The 18745-nt window shown below is 56.8% G+C and overlaps 1 protein-coding gene across 7 annotated transcripts in view; it reads left to right on the top strand.

Annotated features, from left to right (window-relative positions):
- KIAA1671 (KIAA1671 ortholog) overlaps positions 1-18745 on the top strand; it is a 179711-nt gene that overhangs the window by 78137 nt on the left and 82829 nt on the right. Inside the window, exon 1 of one of the 7 annotated variants that reach the window (XM_070626978.1) lies at positions 12347-12725. The exons of the other annotated variants lie outside the window; for them this stretch is intronic. Coding sequence (XP_070483079.1) covers positions 12675-12725 — 51 coding nt within the window. The 5' untranslated portion in view covers positions 12347-12674. Of the gene's footprint in view, positions 1-12346; positions 12726-18745 lie in introns of those variants that run through there. 7 annotated transcript variants of the gene reach the window in all.

Here is an 18745-nt window from a genome sequence, read left to right as displayed (position 1 = left end):
CCTCTCTGCCTGGCTGAGCCAGGGTGTCAGGCTGGCTTTAGCAGCATGACTGCAGCGCTGAGCGGGGAGAGACTGCACGGCGCACCGGGCTCTGGGGAGGCTCAGGAATCCTCTGAGCCGCGGCTCGTCCCCTTCTTAATTGCTTCTAGTCTTTCACCGCTGGGTCGAAAGGGCTGGAGAAGACGGAGTCACTTGTATCTCAGCTGATTGAAGTTCCTTTGCTGGATCAAAACCAGCCAGACCAGAAAGCTTTTGTTTCCTCAGTTTTGAAGTGCGAGTGATCAGTTGTGCCTGAGATTTTGTATGGGAGCATTTTGTATTCATCCACTTACCTAGTTATCTCTGCACCCACCCATCTACCCACTCATCTACCTACCCACCCACCCATCCATCCATCCACCTACCTACCTACCCATCCATCCATCCACCTACCCATCCATCCATGCATCCATGCATCCATCCACCCATCCATCCATCCATCCATCCATTCATCCATCCATCCACCCATCCTTCCATCCATCCATCCATCCATCTACCCATCTATCCATCCATCCATCCATCCACCCATCCTTCCATCCGTCCATCCATCCATCCACCCATCTATCCATCCATCCTCTACCTAGTTATTAATACATACAAAGCTCTAAGGCTATAAAGATAAATAAGTTCATTTTTATCCTCAAATTGATCATATTAATAGTCTATAAACAAGTAATTATGGAATCCAGGATGATAAATACTAATCATTCATTCATTTATGCACCCATTCATTCATTTGACAGACATTTATTAAGCACCTACTATGTGTCATGGCCCTTTAGGTACAGCAGTGAACAAGACGTCTGTGGGTCCTGCCCTCCTGAGCTCACATTCTAGTGTGGGGAGACAGACATTAAACAAGAAGCCAGACTCCAAAGAGACTTTCAGATGGTACCAAGTGCTATGAAGAAAATAAAATAGGGTGTTGAGAAGGAAGACGGCTGGGGAAAAGGGTTGTTGGGGCTATTTCCTGTTGGGAGTCAGGGAGGGTTTCTCTGAGCAGGTGACATTTGAGCTGAGACCTTAGAGGAGGACCCAGCCACGTGGAAGAATCAGAGGGAGAGGATCAGGCAGCAGGAATAGCAAGTGCAAAGTTCCTGGGGCTCGTTGTGTTTAGTAGTGCTTCTAATGATGGTAATTATGGTGATGATGGCATTGGGGCTGGAGTGGAGAGAATGAGGAGAGAGAGAGCTGGCAGGGTTGGGTCACACCAGGCCTTGCTGGCCACTGTAAAGAGGCTGGTTTTGGGTAGGTACAGGTTGCTTTGATGAGCACGGAGGAGGGAGGTATCATAGCCTCTGCAGGAATCCAGAACAGTGTCAGAGCCAGACTCAATGGAAGAAGGAATTTGCCAAGAGGAAGGGAGTCAGGTGTGGGAATGGCGTGTGAATACATAGAAAGGCAAGGAGAACATGGGGTTTGCCAGGAGCTGCGAGGGGGGCACCTGGGGAGCGGTGGGGATGAGGCAGGAGGGGGTCACCAAGGCCCAGGATGAGAAGGATCCTCAGGCCCGGAATAAGGGGCTTGGTGTTAGGCCTGCCAGGGGCACCAGGAGCCAGCAGTCAGGACCAGGGTCAAACACCATCAGAGGGGCGGCTTGGAGCGCCCTCTAGTGGGCATCGCAGAAAGGGGGCTGGAAAGGGGAGCCTGGAGCTGGGGCAGCAGTCAGGAGGCTGCGGCTGCACTCTGTGCAAAACCATGAAAAAGTGTATTGTGTTGGGCCGGCATGGTGGCCTAGTGGTTAAGTTCGGGACACTGCTTCAGTGGCCTGGGTTCAGGTCCTGGGTACAGACTCGCTATCCATTTCTGGAACCTCTTCATGTTCCCAGACAGAAAACACTGACTCCCTAGGCCCCCTCCCCTGAGCCCCTGAGAGCCTCTACTCTCCTTTCTGTCTCTGTGAATTCGCTTTATTCTAGGTCCCTCATAGAAAAGGAATCGTGCAATATTTGTCTTTCTGGGCCTGGCTCATTTCACTCACCGTATGTCCTCCAGCCTCGTCCGTGCTGTGGCACGCGTCAGTCCGTCCTTCGTTTTTCAGGCTGAATAATGTTGCCTCGTATGGATAGACCACACCTGGTTCATCCATTCGTCTGTGATGGGCGCTTGGGTGGGTTCCACCTTTTGATTACTGTGCGTAACGCTGCCATGAATATTGATGCGCAAGTATCTGTTTGAATTCCTGCTGTCCGTTACTTTGAGTAGACACCGGGAAGTGGAATTGCTCAAAAAACATGGAAATTCTGTGTTTAACTTTTGAGGGAGCAGCAGACTGCTTTCCACAGAGGCTGCACCATTTTCCATTCTCCCCAGCAACGCACGAGGTTCCGAATTCCCCACAGCCTCACCAGCACTTGCCATTTTCTTTTTAAATAGTAGCCATCCGCTGGGCGTGAGGTAGTGTTTTGCTGTGGTTTTGACATGCGCTTCCCTAATGACTAAGGATGCTGGGCATCTTCTCACGAGCGTAGTGGCCACTTGTTTATCTTCTTTGCATCAGATTGCTTGTTTTCCTGTTGCTGAGTTGTATGAGTATTACATATATATTCTGGATATTCATCCCTTATCAGATACATGATTTGCAAATATTTTCTCCCATCCTGTGGGTTGTCTTTTCACTCTCTTGATAGTGCTCTTTGATGCACAAAGGTTTTTTTTGGTTTTCGCTGAGGAAGATTGTCCCTGAGCTAACATCTGTGCCAGTCTTCCTCTATTTGGTATGTGGGTCGCCAGCACAGCGTGTCTGCGGACGAGTGATGTAGGTGTGTTCCCGGGAGCTGAACCCGGGCCGCCAAAGTGGAGTGCACGAACTTAACCACTTGGCCACCAGGCCGGCCCCAAGATTTTTCATTTTGATGAGGACCAATATATCTACTTTTTTTTTTTTTTGAGGAAGATTAGCCCCGAGCTAATTACTGCCAATCCTCCTCTTTTTGCTGAGGAAGACTGGCCTTGAGCTAATATCCGTGCCCATCTTCCTCTACTTTATATGTGGGACGTCTACCACAGCATGGCTTGCCAAGTGGTACCATGTCCACACCCGGGATCCAAACTGGCGAACCTCAGGCCGCAGAAGTGGAACATGCGCACTTAACCACTGAGCCACCAGGCCAGCCCCTACTTTTTCTTTTGTTGCCTGGAAAATAATTTTTTAAATTGAAATGTCATATGTGTACAGAAGAGGGCACGTATCTTAAGCCAGACAGCCTGGGTTTGAATCCCAACTGGGCCACTTACCAGCCGTGTAACCTTGTGGGTTAACAGCTCCGTGCCTCAGTTTCCCCATCTGTAAAACAGGAATAATAATAGAGCCACTCGTTAGCAATGCAGTGAGGTTAGATGAACTAGTGCCCATCAGGCTCTCTGAGCCGTCGGGGTCCCTCTGTGAGTGACAAAGGCTTCATAAGTGTTTGCTGTCATTACTATGACTGTATGTTATATTTTGGGTCTCTATGTGGCAGACACTGTGCTAAGCACCGTACGAACATTATTCCATTACCCCACTTAACCCATGCGAACCCCAAGTGATGGGTATTCATTGTCCCCACGTTGTAGAGGAGGAAACTGACCTCTGGACCCTCAGGAGGCTTGCTGAGGGCCACTTTCTGGCCCTTTTTCCCCTAAGTGACCTCACTATATCCTGAGGTGCTGGAAGATGCCCCTCTTAGCGATGCTGAACCTGCGGCTCAGAGAGGGGAGGTGACTGGCCCAAGGACACACAGGGAAGAAACAGCAATACCTGGATTGACTCCTGGCCTGTGGACTCCTCCCTTTGTGCTGGGGAGGGGTCGGGGCGGCTCTTGGGGGCGGGATCCCACGCGGAGGGACATGGGCTGGATTCTGCGTCAGGGGTGCCAGGGGAGCCCCCGGGGCTCTGTGTGCTCGCGGGGACTGAGGCCGCGGACCCGCCTGCAGGAGGCGGATGATGGACAGGACACCTGCGCTCCTTGCAAAGCGCCCCCAGGGCCGAGCCGGCCCTCGTGGAGCCTCGCGGGATTGCGGGCGCTGGGAGGGGAGCTGGAGCGGATGGGTTCACTCTTCCCGAGTGTTAACCCGGTTCATCCCACAGCGCGCTGCCACGTCCCGGGCGAGGCATCCGGGACCCATGGGGCGAGGATGACCTAGTCCCTTTGTCTCTCCTCCTTGAGGAAGTCTGTAGAAATGCCGTTGTGTGAGAATGACGCTATGAGTGGGGTAATCACTCGTTTTATGGGGAAACGGAATCATTAACAAACGTCTACACTTTCAACTGCTAATAGTCCCGGTTACCTGCTTCACCTGTCACAACCGATGGAGACACCCCAGAGGGCCTCCACCCTCTGGCTGAGTGCCTGCTGTGCCCTAGAGAGAAGTCACATTCACATCAGTTCCTAGAGGATAAAATTCCATTTGTATTCAGGATCCAATCCAGTGTCTACACGCCAGCCTGCAAGACTGTGTGGCCTGGCCCCTGGCCACCCGTGTCACCTCCTCTCCCAGCACAGGCCGTGTGCTCACTCCACTCAAGCCACACAGCCCCAGAATGTTCCCTTAACATGCCGGGCATGTTTCCACCCCAGGGCCTTGGCACGTGCTGTTTGCTCTCCTCCAGCTTCCTTCCTCACTTCCCTCCCTCTCCACTTCCCTCTTCTCAGGCATCTCTCAGCTCAAATGACCTCTCTCAGTGGGGCCTTCCCTGGAGCCATGTCTATATGGTCCCCTGGTCCCCACTCTTCTCTGCCGGCACACCCATGCAGTGACCTCCCATCATGCAGGGTCTGCCTCCCCCCTCAGAGTGGAGGCTCTACAGGGCAAGGAACACTGAGCACGGTGCCCAGTGCGCAGTAGGTACGCAGCATGTGTTTGTGGCATGGATGAAGGAAGCAGCACCCCACATCTTTTTTTTTAAGGTTTTATTTTTTTAGAGCAGTTTTAGGTTCACAGGAAAATTGAGGGGAAGGTACAGAGATATCGCCTGCACCCCCTGCCCCCGTTATCAACCTCCCCACCAGGGCGGGATGTTGGTTACACCTGATGAGCCTCCACTGACGCATCCTGATGGCCCAGAGTCCTGGTTGACGGTAGGGTTCGCTCCTGGGGTGGCGCATTCTGTGGGTTTGGACAAATGGACAGCCACACGGATCCGCCATCACAGCATCACACAGAGCAGTGTCACTGCCCTAAACATCCCCTTGCTCCCCTGTTCATCCCTCTCTCCCCTAACCCCTGGCGCCCACTGACCTTTCACTGTCTGCGTAGTGTTCCCTTTGCCAGGACGTCACAGAGGTGAATCATACAGTGCGCACCCTCTGCAGACTGGCTTCTGTCGCTTAGTGATGTGCATTAGAGGTTCCTCCACGTCTGTTCACGGCTTGATCGCTCATTTCTTCTCAGTGCTGAATAGTATTCGCTGTCTGGATGGCCCACAGTTTGTCTATCCTCTCACCTGCGGAAGGACATCTTGTTGCTTCCAGGTTTGGGCCGTTGCGAATAAAGCGGCTGTGACATCGGTGTGTGGGGTTTTGTGTGGGTGTCAATTTCCGGCTCCTTTGGGTCAATTCCAAGGAGCGTGCTTGCTGGATTGTACGGTCAGACAGTGTTTAGTTTTGCACCCTATCATATTTTTAACTGTACCGTTCAGTGCTTTTCAGTAAACTCACAAAGTCGTGCATCCGTCCAACAATCGATTTGAGATTTTCATTATCCCTAAGAGAAGCCAAGTGCCCTTAGCGGTCGGTCCGCCGTCCCCTCCTCGGTGATGCTGTCACTGATCAGCCCCCTGGGATGTGCTGGGTGCTGTGCTCCATTCACTCTCGTGGTCACCGTACGACGTAGGGGCTGCTCTTGTCCCCATTTTCCGGATGACAGAGCTGAGGCTCAGAGAGGGGAAGTCAGGGCCCACATGGCTCAGCTGGGAGGCGCTGGATCTGGGAACGGGACCCGCACGGAGCCTCTGCCCGGAGGACCGGCTGCGTGAATTTGATGTTTCCAAAACTCCGCTCATTCTCTCATCGCCTTGAGAATTTTTCATATTCACAAGCCACCTGGACTGATACTTAACGTTTTTCTTAAACTTGACTCACTTTTTAACTATGACAGCTTCATTGAGGTACAATTCACACATTACACAGCTCACTCATTAAATGGGCGGTTCCGTGGGTTTTCGCATGTTCAGAGCTGTGTGACCATCACCACGGTCACCTTGGGAACATCTTTCTCAACCCTAAAAGAGAGCCCCGCCGGTGAGCTGCCGCCCCCAGCTCCCCCACAGCCCGAGGCAGACGCTGCTCTGTTTCCCGTCTCTGTGAATTTGCCTGTTCCAGGTCCCTCACAGACAGGGGCTCGTTCCGCCTTTGTCCTCTCGTGTCCGGCTTCCTTCACGGAGCGGATGTTGTCACGGTTCATCCATGCCGTAGCAGGTGTCCGCACTTGGTTGTGGGGGAGCCGGAAAGGCTTGGGGTACAACGGAAGCTGGGTCTTGACGGGTGCGTAGGAGTCGGCCGGGTAGAGAGAGGCAGGTGCCTTCCCCTGGGACTCTGCCTCAGGGGCTACACCCAGGAGCCAGGCCAGGCGGGGATGGGGAGTTAGTGACCAACGGGGTGGCAGGCGGGGGCGCCCACAGTGGCCGGACCATCCGCTGTCTCAAGCACCACCCATGATCTTGATCTTCGTGTGAAATCTCACTAGTTTTATATGTTGTAGCAAAAAAAACCATTTTTTAAAATTTAGCCTTCAACTAGCACATGAGGTATTGGCATCTTGTTTCACACACGTTCATCATCTCACTGAATTCTTGCCACAGCTCATGGAGAAACCGAGGCTTGGGGAGGTGACGTGGCTTGGCCTGGGCTCGCCCAGTGGGCAGGTGCACAGGCGGGACGGGGCCAGGGCGGCGGCGTCATGTGGAAGCCCCAACATTCGGGGGGCGGCAGAATGGCCTGAGCGTCCTCCCAGGGTTTCTGGCTGGAGCTTCTCCTCTTGCCCCCCATCCTTCTTCCGGATTAAAGGTGACGCCGGTGTCCCCATGCAGTGCTGGTCAGTGACCAGCAGGGGGCAGGGCGGGCGCTCCGGCTTCAACACGGTTGCATTAGCTTTAACCCCTTCTGTACTGCGGTCCTCGCTCTGTCTGTTTCGATTTTCTTTGACTCCAGCGCCGCTGGTCCTGGCACACGTGTCGCTTAGCTCCGTTCCTTGTCAGTTCCTATTTCCCGTCGTGGCGTTGGGTGGCTGGGCTGACCAGGGCACCTTCTTCTGCAGCTCCGCAGCCCCCACCGCCCCATTCGTTTTCACTGATGACGCTTCTCTTCCGAAGAAATGAGTTTTCTGGTGGAAAAAAAAAATCTGTTTTTATTATAGTTCCAAAAGGAGTGTGGAGTATGTGTGTGTCTGGGGGCTGTGTAGCTCTCAGCAGGAGCCTTGTGAATATAGAAATGGCATTGCTGACTTAAGCAGACGTGTTTCCAGACAGGCTGAATCTTCTGCCTGAACTCTGGGTCTTTCGAGAGAAGAACATTTTGTCATATTTCAAGCCTCGGCTCCATGCCCCCTCCTCCAAGAAGCCCTCCTGGATTGCACCCTTTCCTGGGAACGCCAGGCCCTTCAGCCTCCAGCGCTGTCACTTATTCCCAAGGGCTTCTCTCCCATAGACCCTGCGCTCCCCGTGGGTGAGAATCACACGTCACTCAGCCTCGCTCGACGTCCCCACCGCTCCACACTCAGTCCTTGAGGCCCTCAGTGACTGGGCCTTGCCGTGTGCTAGGGGCTCTGCTGACACCACCTCTCTCCCCCGCACAGCAGCCCTGTGCGGGGAGAAGTTATTATTATTGTTATGGTTGTTGTTGTTGTTTTCATCAGCTTCGTTTTACATCTGAAGAAACTGAGGCACAGAGAGGAGAAGCGAGTTGTCCAGGATGACGCGGTGTGGCAGGATCGGAGCTGGGGTTTGAACCCGGGCCCATCTGAGTGCAAATCCCTGCTTGCAGCAGCTGTGCGCCCCCACTTCTCACAAGTGCTCACTCAGGGTTCGTGAAGGAGTCGGGGTGGGTCGCCAGCCGGCGTCTGGGGGCTGTCCCCTCCCACGTGCCCCCTCGGGCTTTGTGTCCGCTGCCACCTCCTCCCTGAGTGCTCTGCAGGGCAGGCCCGTCCCCTCCTCCCCCTCCTCCTCCTCCTGTAGCTTACTGAGGTATAATTTGCATACTATAAAATTCACTTGTTTTAAGCATACAGTTTAATAGGTTTTGGTAAATTTATGAAGCTGCACAGCCATCACCGTCATCTCATTCCAGAACCAGAAGGAACCCCGTGCCCCTCAGCAGCCACTCCCCATTCCCCACTCCCGGCCCAGCCTCTTTCTGGACGTTTCCGTCCCTGGAAGCTCGCAGTCGGGGTCTCCGTGTCCGGCCTGTTGCCCTGAGCACGGTGCTCTCGGAGCGGCCGTCCTTCCGTCCTTTGTGTTGGACTGGCCCCTCCCGTCCTCGGGTCCCTTCCCTGCCCCGTCGGCCCTGCCCCCCGACCCGATGGAGAGAACCCGCTGGGCCTGAGGGAGCTGCCGGGTCAGGCTGGGCACCGGGGATGGAAAGTGTTCTTTTTTTCTTCAGTCATGTGTTTTAAGTGATTTCACATCCTGCAGTTGATAACACCGTGCGAGTTGGCTGTGTCCTGAGGGGGTGGGCTCCACGGTGCCTGGTTTGGGGGAGATAACCCGTCCTGATGGGCTGACCCTGGCGTGGGCCCCTCCTTATCGCCCTGCCAGCCAGGATGCCCAAACTCGATATGCTGCTAAGCCGTTATGGCCAGGACCTTCTGAGTGCTAACCAAGCTCTGGGCTCTGACCACTGCACACGGATCACCTCGTTCCCTCCTCCCAGAGACCCGGGGTGGCTGGCATTCTCGTCACCCCTGTTGTACACGAGGGAGCTGGGGCACAGAGAGGGTCACTCACCAACCCAATGCCACACAGCTAGCTGGGGCTGGAACAAGGATTTGGACGCAGGCGGGCTGCCTCCACCTCCCTGGGTCTCAGTTTCCTCCTTGCACAGACTTCTGCTCTGTCTGTGCCCTGACCCTTCGGGGGGTTGTCAACTGCTAGAAGACAGGGGCATGCATGTGCCTCAGGCCCTGCCCGTGAGGAGCTCCCAGCCCTGTAGGAAAGGCGGCTCTCATCACACCAGGCGCCCTACCACCCACAGAGGAGGCTCCGTGACTCCTGCTTGCTCAGAGGGCAGTCCGGGGACCTGCTGTTTGCGCTGGGCTTGAGAGATGGTTGACTTTCCGGATGGAAGGGCGTTCGTGGCGGAGGACTCTGCCTGAGCAAAGGCTGCGAGGCTGAGGGTCCACGCATGGCTGGGGAACGGGTGTGGCAGCGGCTGGACGGGGAGGCCGCATGGCGAAAGACATTGAAGGCCGAGCCCTAAGCCAGGTGCAGCCTGATGGACGACAGGCACGTGGGGTCGAGCAAATCCCTCCAGTGTTCTTGGGGGGCCCGTGGCGACCCCATCTCTGTCCAGCTCCTGGCGCAGGGCCTGGACACAGTCGGTGACCCGGAGTGTGCGACCAACGGGCGTGCTGCCTGGTTCCAGGAGGGTCCTGGATTCAGACGCCCGCGGAGGCCCAGGTGTGGTGTGGACCGGGGCTGCGGGAGTGGGCGGAGTGTGGCAGCTCCAGTCCCCAGGCGCGCCTGGCGGTTCCTGCCCACGTCCCCACCTGGGGATGCAGGCCTGAGGGCCAGGCCTTCCCGTGTTTCTAGAGAAGCCAGAAGTCAGCATAGCTACACTCGGTTCTTCCGATGCTTAAATATTGGCAACTAATTCCAGTAAAGCAAAAGTGGGCCCAGCTTCTTTCCTCCTCCCTCCAGAAACCCGACACCCAAACAAAGCCATGTGGGGGCTGCCAGCTTTCTGCCTGTGTCCCTAGTGATGGCTGACGTCCCTTTCAACAGCTTCCCGTCTTCTTTACCCACGGAGGTTTCTGCTAAGAGCCGGGCCCTCTGAGTGCACTGACATGGCTGCACTTTCAGTCTTTTCTGGAATGAACCAGTGACGTCCGCACCAGTTGTTGAGGGCTTGCTGTGGCCGCCAGGCTGCCCAGGGATGGGCCGCTGGGGAGCTGGCCTGTGAGGGGCCATGGGGAGGAAAGTTCCTCCAGAAGAGCTGCCCTGGGACGTGCGTCTGGGCTGGAGGTGCCGCGGGAGAGCCCGGCACCCATAGGAGGGAGCAGGTGCCGAGGCAGGGGGCGTTCGTGTTCTGGGGCTGCCGTGATAGATTACCCGAGATGCGGGATGCTTATTCTCGCAAAGTGGAGGCCGTCAGGGTGTCCTCAGGGCCAGGCTCCCTCCGGAGGTCCTTCCTGCCCCTTCCAGCTCTTGGTGGCTCTGGGCATTCCCTGCCTTGTGGCCACATCGCTCCAGTCGCTGCCTCCATCCTCACGTGGCATCTTCTCTGGGGTGGAGTCCTCTCATCTGTCTCTTTTAAGGACACTTACTGGATTTAAGGCCTACCTGGGGAACCCAGCATGAGCTCCTCTCAAGATCCTTAATTACATCTGCAAAGAGCTTTTTGGGGGCTGCCATTCAGCCCACTGCAGGGAGGAAGACTGCTTCTGACCAGCAGCAGCATGAACCAAGGCCCTGGGGCATGTGGCTCACCGGGTGGGGAAGGGGTTGCTGTGTGATCCAGTGATATAAAGTGGGCAGCAGGCCAGGCGTGGGAGGGATGGGATGCAGGGACAGCATCCAAGAAGTAGGGGTGCCTCTGTCACATCTGTGCATGTAGGTGGCTCTCCTGGCCAGGTGGCTCAGGATCCCCACCAGGCGGGGCAACCTGGATAGGATAACCCAGACTCGGTAGGAGTCACTTCCAGTCTGGGGTGGGGGGCGTGGCGGGGCTGCTGCTCCTGGGAGCATGCCCTGGCGACTGTGGCCAGCTCCAGGCTGGGAGAGCGTGGGTTTGGGGGGCTCCCTCCTTGGTGCCTCGTCTGGGGGCGGCTCTGTCCCCATCTCAGACTTGTCGGGTAGTCTCCCTGTCTCCACCCGAAGCCCCTCCTGCTCGGCTCTCTCCGTAGCCGCCTCTGGCCTCTGGCCCTGACCGCCCCTCAGGGGTCCGTCCGTCTCCCTGCTTTCTCCCGCTGTCCTTGGGTTCATCCCTTTTCCTGCCCGCAGCTCTCTCCATCCTGGCTCGTCTCTACCACAGGCTTCTCTCTCAGGGGCCGTGCTCCCCCCAGACCCCTGCTGGGACTACCCTCGGCCTGGCCCTCCAACTGTACTGTCAGTCTGGCGGTGCATGGCTGGGGGACCTGTCGCGAGCCGGATGAGGGCGCTGAGGGTGGAGGTGGCCCCGGGCCTCCTCGGGAGGGCTGTGGTTTCCCGTCAGCGGCTGTGCTGCCTCTGGGTGGGGCTCTGAAGTGTGGCCCCAATGGGCTGGGGTCTGGGGGGCGAGGCTTGATGTCTCTGCCCACCCCCCCCAGCCCCTTTCGCCTCAGGCCTGGCTGTCCCCCTGTCCCAGCCTCTGGCTCTCCTCTGGGCCCACAGACAGGCGGTCTGGGCAGGGGCTCTGGGCTGCCCCACTGCATAGGAGCTGCTCCCCTCGGCAAGTCTGTCTGCCTCCCGGGGCTTCAGTTTCCCCGTCTGCCCGGCGAGATGATACCACCTCCCCTGGAGCCCTGTGGGGACTAAACTAGCTGCTTTGGTATCTTTCTGCCTCATTCGATCCACAAAACGCTGACACACAGGCTAATCCACCCCATCTTAGAGAAGGAGTAACTGAGGCTCCGACAGGGGACGGACTCGCCAAGATGATGCTCTTTTGAAGGAAACAGCCAAGAAAGGTCGCCTTGGGTCCGCCTTAGGTGTGCTCTAGTTTGCATCTTTAATGTCTGGAAATGGATGCTCCCCCCACCCCCCCGGACGCCACGCAGCTAGCAGATGGTGACTCTGGCAGCTGGTCCCTCCCCCCTTCAGCAGCCCCCGCCCTCTGTGCTGGGCCGGCCGCCCACAGGAGTGGACAGAACCCAGGACTCGTGGGTAGGGGGCCTGAGTTCCAGCCTTGGCTCCATTTCCACCTTGCTGTGTGACCTTGACCAAGTCCCTAGCCCTCTCTGGGCCTCCGTTTTCCCCCCTCTGCAAAATGGGGGCAACCAAGTCCTCCTTCCAGGCTGCTCAGAAACTTAGCTGAGTCAAAAGGAACTTGCCCCACACCGGGGAGGGGCTGTGTGAACCATGGGATCCTGAGTTGATTTATTTCCTTCCCATGTTGGGGGGCTCCCCCTGCGTGTGTGGTTTGGAGGAGGAACCACACACTTGGACTCACATGCACAGACACACACATACATACTCAGTTCCGGGGACTTCATCCTGCCCTTCCTGCCACACAGCTGACAAGCCCCCCTGTGTCCGGAGCGCCTGGGAGGGCCTCAGGGGCCAGCCCACCCAGCCGGCTCTGGGAGAAGGCGGCCCTGGCCCCGCCCCACAGGGACGGGCCACCGGGGATGCTGGGCGGGGCTCGCGGGGTCCCCAGCGGGGCGTCTGGCTGGTCCCCTGGCCGCCAGTCCCTGAATGATTCATGGGCCTTAAACTTGACTCCGGGGCATCGTGACGGCGATCGGGGGAGGCGCCCCCGGAGGGGACCTGGGAGCGGGCGGCAGGCGGCCCAGCCCAGCCTGCTATGGAGTACTACTACTGTCCGGGCCTGCTGAAGCTCCTGCGGTCCCTCTGGGTGAGTGAGCACAGCTGCCAGCCCGGCGGCGCCTTCCTCTCCCCGCGCTGCCTGCCGAGTTGCCTTTGTCCCTCTCTGCCCAGCAGTGTCTCTGTTTTCTTTAGGACACGGTGGTGGCTCGAGGAGAAGGGGGCACTGGGGAAAGGGATGGGGTTCGGTGAGGGGGCCCAGCAGGCTGGAAGTGGGGCGTGGAGGACCCAGAGAGAGAGGATGGAGCCCCGCCGCTCCCAGAACGGCCACAGTGGCCTTGCCTCCAGTCTTTGGAAAAACAGAAACAGCAAGGACAGGCAGTAGAGAATTGTCCAGAAAGCAACACTTCTTTGATTTAAAGGGCTATTCTTCATTCTGAAATTAGATCCCTCTTGCCTCTGTGTGCATGTGAAAATGCCCCGTCTTTTATGAGCTGAGCAGAATAGGTTTTGTTTTTCTTTCCATGAACTGACTAAAAGTAAAAAGTTGGAACCCTTGCGTTGCATTCTTTCCTGTATATAACAGAAAAAAAAAAAACCCAAAACTTTTTCTGGCGAAATGGCAAAGTCAGGGAACCCATGCGGGAGTGCTTTGTGGGGTGTCACGTGCTTTTCCAATCTTGTTTCGACTCTGAGACTGACCTGCTGTGTGTCCCTGGGCAAGTGGCGTCCCCTCTCTGGGCCTCTTTTTCCTCATCTGTGAAACGAAGAGGTGCGGGTAACTGATTGTGGGTTACGTGACATTCAGGGCTCAGTGAACAGAGAGGCTAGGTGGAGAATCATCACAGGTGGGCCTCAGAGTTTTCCAGAGCATTTGCCACTGGGTTGAAAATGCCCAAAACGGAAAGACTTGGGAAATATTCTTTTTCCCCTGCTGAATGTTTGCAAATACTTTGGATGCCTTCTCACCCAGGGAATTTTCCGGAGCTCCTAAAAATACGACTTTAGGAAACATAGTCCTTGAACCGCCTCTCCGTTCGGTGTCTGCCCTCCCTCCCAAGTGCCCAGAGCAGCTGGAAAACAGGAGACCCCCCCGTCCGTGTCCTTGATCACTGACCTTTGAACATTGTCATATTATACATGTAACCAACACTGGTTGATTTTAGGGGTTTTTCTAATTACTAAAATAATACATGGACATAAACTTGGCAAATCCTGAAGAATATGAGGAAGAAAAAAAGTCCCCATAATCATTTGTATTTTATTTTTTGAGGAAGATTAGCCCTGAGCTAACATCTGATGCCAATCCTCTTTTTTTTTGCTGAGGAAGACTGGCCCCAAGCTGACATCCATGCCCATCTTCCTCTACTTTATATGTGGGACGCCTACCACAGCATGGCTTTGCCAAGTGGTGCCATGTCTGCACCCGGGATCTGAACTGGTGAACCCGGGGCCGCCGAAGCGGAACGTGTGAACTTAACTGCTGCGCCACTGGGCCGGTGGGTCCCTGATCATTTGTATTCTTAATTCTGCCATCCACCGGGTCCAGAGGACCTAGCTGTGCCCAGCTGTGTGTCAGGCTCTGGGCGTGGTGTGAAGGATGCTGTGATCCTGTGATATATAAGAAATACGTTTGGTCTTTGTCCCTTTCCTGGCAGAGTTCCTAAAACCCTTGGAATTTCCTAAGAGATGAGAGAGGGTGTCTTCTGTTATGTTAATGAGCTGACTTGGGAAAGCACCTAAGGATGGGAGCTGGTTGCCGAGGGAACCAACCCTGGTTAGAGGGCTCGAATTTTCAGTCCCACCTCCTGATTTGGGGAGGAGAGAGGGGCTGGAGGCAGAATCACCCACCAAGGGCCAATGAATTAATCAGTCATGACTCTGTCATGCAGTCTCCATAAACACCCAGAAGAAGGGGTTCGGGGAGCCCCCGGGGTTGGCGAAGACGTGGAGGTGAGAGAGAGGGGCTCCGAGAGCCCGGCTGCTCCGACCGTCTCCCATCCCCGGCCCTGGCATCTCTTCCCTCGGGCTCTTCCCGAGTTACAGCCTTTATTAGAAACTGGCCCTCTGGGACGTTTCTCTGAGTCCGTGAGCCGTGAGCGGCCCCGTCGAAGTAACGGAACCTGAGGCGGGGCTGTGGGAACCTCCGACCTATAGCTGGTTGGTCAGAAGCCCAGGTGCATCAGTCTTGTGGGACGGAGCCCTTAACCTGTGGGCTCTGACGGTGTCACCAGGGGGACAGTGTCGGCATCGAGTTAAATCGTGGGACACCCAGCTGGTGTCCCAGACATTGCTTGGGGGTGCTGGGAAGAACCTGCACACTTTGGAACTGGTGTCAGAATCAGACATGCGGAAGCGACTAAGGTACGGCCCACCATCCCCAGGAACTTGGAGCTCGGCATGGGCGCTGGGCACCTCGACGAACGGCTACCGTCAGATAGTCATTCAACACACACTTACCGGCAGCAGTTCAGAGCTGGGGTCAGATACTGGGAATGCAGGGGTGAGCAAGACACACAGGGACCCCTGACCTTGTGGAATTTCCCATCTGGGGGGCCCACAGTCCCTGCACAAGGAAGTGAAACAAAGAGCATGTGTGTGTTAGGATGGGGTGGCGCACAGGGCTGGGGGGACACGGTTTCATCTGGGATGGGGGGTCCAGGAGAGCCCCCTGAGCTAGCTGGGCACCACAGGATATGTAGGAGCCTGGTAGGCGATGCTAAGGTAGGGCAGGGGAATGGTGTGCCAGGCAGAGGGAACAGCACGTGCAAGGGACTGCGGTGAGTGTGAGAAAGAGCAAGCCCAATCGGCGTGCCCCTGGCGGATTCCAGGAACCGGCGTAACCTCAGCCTGGCCGGTGTGATGTGGGAGGATGGGGGAATGCTGTGACCCTCACAGGGCAGCTTTAGGGGTGGACAGAGGACACCGCCCCGTGCCTGGCTTTGCCCCAACTCTCTATGTGACTTGGGCAAGTCTTTGCTTCTCTGAGCCTCAGTTTCCCCATCTGAAGCACGAAGCGGTGGGGTGAGGCGGTTTAGAAGGTCAGTCCCAGGTGTGAAGCCGAGAAGATTTCCACTGGGTCACCTGCCTCCCATGGGTGACCACGTCCTGGAGTGCGAGGAGCCGTGTGGGCTTGCCGGCGGCTTTGCAACTCACCCCCAGTTTCTCCTCCCCCCTCGAGTCCCTGAAGACGGCCCGGCTCACGTGTGCCAGGACTGGCCCCATGTCCACAGCGCTAAGCTGGACACTCGTGCTCACTGAGCCCCCGAGGGTGCGTGGGGATGTTGGAAATCCACAGGCTTCGGGCCTGGGTCGTAACACAGCCGGGCGGCCTCGGGGTGACCACTTCACCCGCTCCGGGCCTCTGCTTCCTCACCTGCAATGGGGGGGTCACTTCCTCATTCGCTTGTGGGGCCGTTCCTGTGAAACATGGAAGCTGCTCGCCCTCGGCCGCTGGGAACTCTTCCCCTTTCCCAGGACGTCACCGTCAGTTTGAGCGTGACCGGGGACCACAAACCATTGCACAGGTTGGGGCCGGGTGGCCCTCTCCCACCCGGGTCCCCTCTCGGCCCGGGTCCCTCCTCACTGCTCTCAGGTTTCTGCTCAATGTCCCCTCTTCGCTGGGGTCTTCCTGACCCCTCTGTCTAAAGCAGGCTCCCCCACCCCCCACATTCTTTGTCCCATTACCCTACTTTTTCAATAAACTGTTTCATCCGCATTGTGAGCTCGCTGCCTGCCCGTCGAGTGGGGGAACGAGGGCTGGGGCCATGTGTCTCCTTTCGGGGGCCCACTGACCACACAAACATTTGCCGCATCGTTTAGAGACCTTGGCAAACGGCTCATGATGTTTGATGGCGTCTTAATATTCCCGCTTGCCGTCAGCCGTGGGTTTTTTTCCTTTTCTTTTTTTGTTTGAGGAAGATTAGCCCTGAGCTAACATCTGCTGCCAATCCTCCTCTTTTTGCTGAGGAAGACTGGCCCTGAGCCAACATCCATGCCTGTCTTCCTCTACTTTATATGTGGGACGCCTACCACAGCATGGCTTGATAAGTGGTGCCATGTCCGCACCCGGGATCCGAACCAGCGAACCCCGGGACACCGAGAATCGGAACGTGCACACTTAACTGCTGTGCCACCGGGCCGGCCCCTCAGCCGTGGTTGATTAGTCGTCCTCCTGGGCCTGGCGCTGGGCTGTTCCCAGGCGCTCGCTCTGTACACGACATAGGGAGCATCCCTCCCAGCCTTAGGTCCGGATCCGCCTCTCAGGTTATTTCTTGACTCAGCTTCTCAGAAGTCGGGCCAGGCGGGGGCCGCAGCAGGTTTCTGCAAGGTTGTCATTTGTTGATGGGTGTCGGTGGCTTCCTGTGGGCAGCCCAAGGCCTCTGCGTAGCAGCCGTTCTGTCCCCCGGGGGGAGAAACCACAGCCCCCCGCTGTCGAGCCTGTCACTGTGCAGCCTCGGCTGGGAGGTTAAGTGTCTGTTTCAGATCATTAGTAACTGTAGCTGATGGCCACCCCTGCCCCGGCTGTTTTGAGTTACTTCATCGCTTCTGTCGCCGAGATAACCTAGCCAGACGGTCCCAAGGCCCGTGGCCTTTTTGGGGCATTGGCATCAAGCTGGTTGCTTGTGGTTGTCAATTACAACGATGGCAACAATAATAATAAGTGTAATAATAATAATAATCTTGGCCGCCATCCCCACCGCCGACGTCCTTGTCCTGCACCAAGCGCCTTTCACGGGTGTCTCATAGATGCTCACGAGAGCCCTACGGGGACATCTCAAGATTCTCCCCATTTTGCAGTTCAGGAACCCGGGGAGGCTGGCTTTCTCGTCACTTGTGTGCTTAGCTTTGCCCCTCCCTCAGCCTGTCGTCCCCTCCGGGAGTAATAATAAGTCATCGTAGTCATGAGACAGCAGCGTGGATGGTTCCCTCCCTGTCCAGGCACGTCCACACGTGGCATCGCGTTAACCCTCCCAGCAACCCCGAGAGGTGGGTGTTACTATTATTCTACAGATGAGAAAACTGGTATTAAACGGCCGGCGAGGGGCGGAGCTGGGGTTTGAACTCGGGAAGTCTGACGCAGACGAGGGCCACTGGCTCATTCTGCGCTGAGTCTCCAGCCCCAGCATGGCCCCGGGCGCCTAGCAGGTGCCAAGTGGACACAGGCTGGTGCACCGCCCCGTGTGCAGAGGTGTCGTGGGGAGTGAGTGGCTGGGCGCTTCCCGGTGTGCCCGTCAGCCATGGCCGTGGCTCCTGTCGCTTTATCCCTGGCTCCCGACCCGCAGGTCTTGGCAGCGTCCGCTTGTGCGCAGGGTCCGGGTTGGCTGGGCCGAGGCTGTGGCTGAAACCGCAGAGCTGGCTATTTTTGTGCTGTTTGAGTTGGGCCCGAGGTTTGGGCCACAGAGTGGCTGGCGTCATGAGTGGTATGCGTCCAACTCGAGTGGGCCGCCTTTTTAGGCTCTGTGGCAGAGCAGAGGGCAGCGCCGCCCCCCCCCCCCGGCTTCTGATCCCCCCAGCCGCCTCCTATGGGGCGTAGGGCCCCGGGCAGATCTAACCTCCCAGAAAGGCAGCTTTGCCGTCTGTGGAGTGGGAATGACGGTAGCACCCACCTCGTGGGCCATCCTGAGGACTCACGGAGGCCGTGCAGACAATGTCGGCACACAGTAGGTCCCAAATAAGCATTAGCTGCTGATGCCTGTGTAGACAGCTAATGGGCCCTTGGTTCAGTTCGGCTAAACACGTGTGCCAGGCCGTATTTTCAGGGCTTGGGAACAAGATGGTCAAGGATCCCTGCCTTGGGGACTAACATCCTGGTGGGGGTTCAGGCAGGAAACAATGGGCGTGATACATAAGAACCTTGTCTAGTGTGTCGGGGGTGGGGCGTGCCAGGGAAAGAAGGAAGTAAGCAGGCGAGAGGGCTCAGGAGTGTGGGCGGGGCCAGGGGACTCCCTGAGAAGGTGACCTTTGAGCAGAGACTTTGAAAGAAGGGAGGGCATAGGCCATGGGAACTTGGGGGAAGAGGCGGCAGCCAGTGCAAAGGCCCTGGGGTCTAAGTGTGCACCCAAGTGGAACCTCAAGGAGCCTGAGGGGCGCTGCAGCAGAGTGAGTGAG

The sequence above is a fragment of the Equus przewalskii genome, chromosome 7 (genome assembly GCF_037783145.1).
Source record: "Equus przewalskii isolate Varuska chromosome 7, EquPr2, whole genome shotgun sequence".
NCBI classification, from domain to species: domain Eukaryota; kingdom Metazoa; phylum Chordata; class Mammalia; order Perissodactyla; family Equidae; genus Equus; species Equus przewalskii.
Note: the sequence above shows the minus strand (reverse complement) of the source record. Positions and strands in the feature narration are given on the sequence as shown.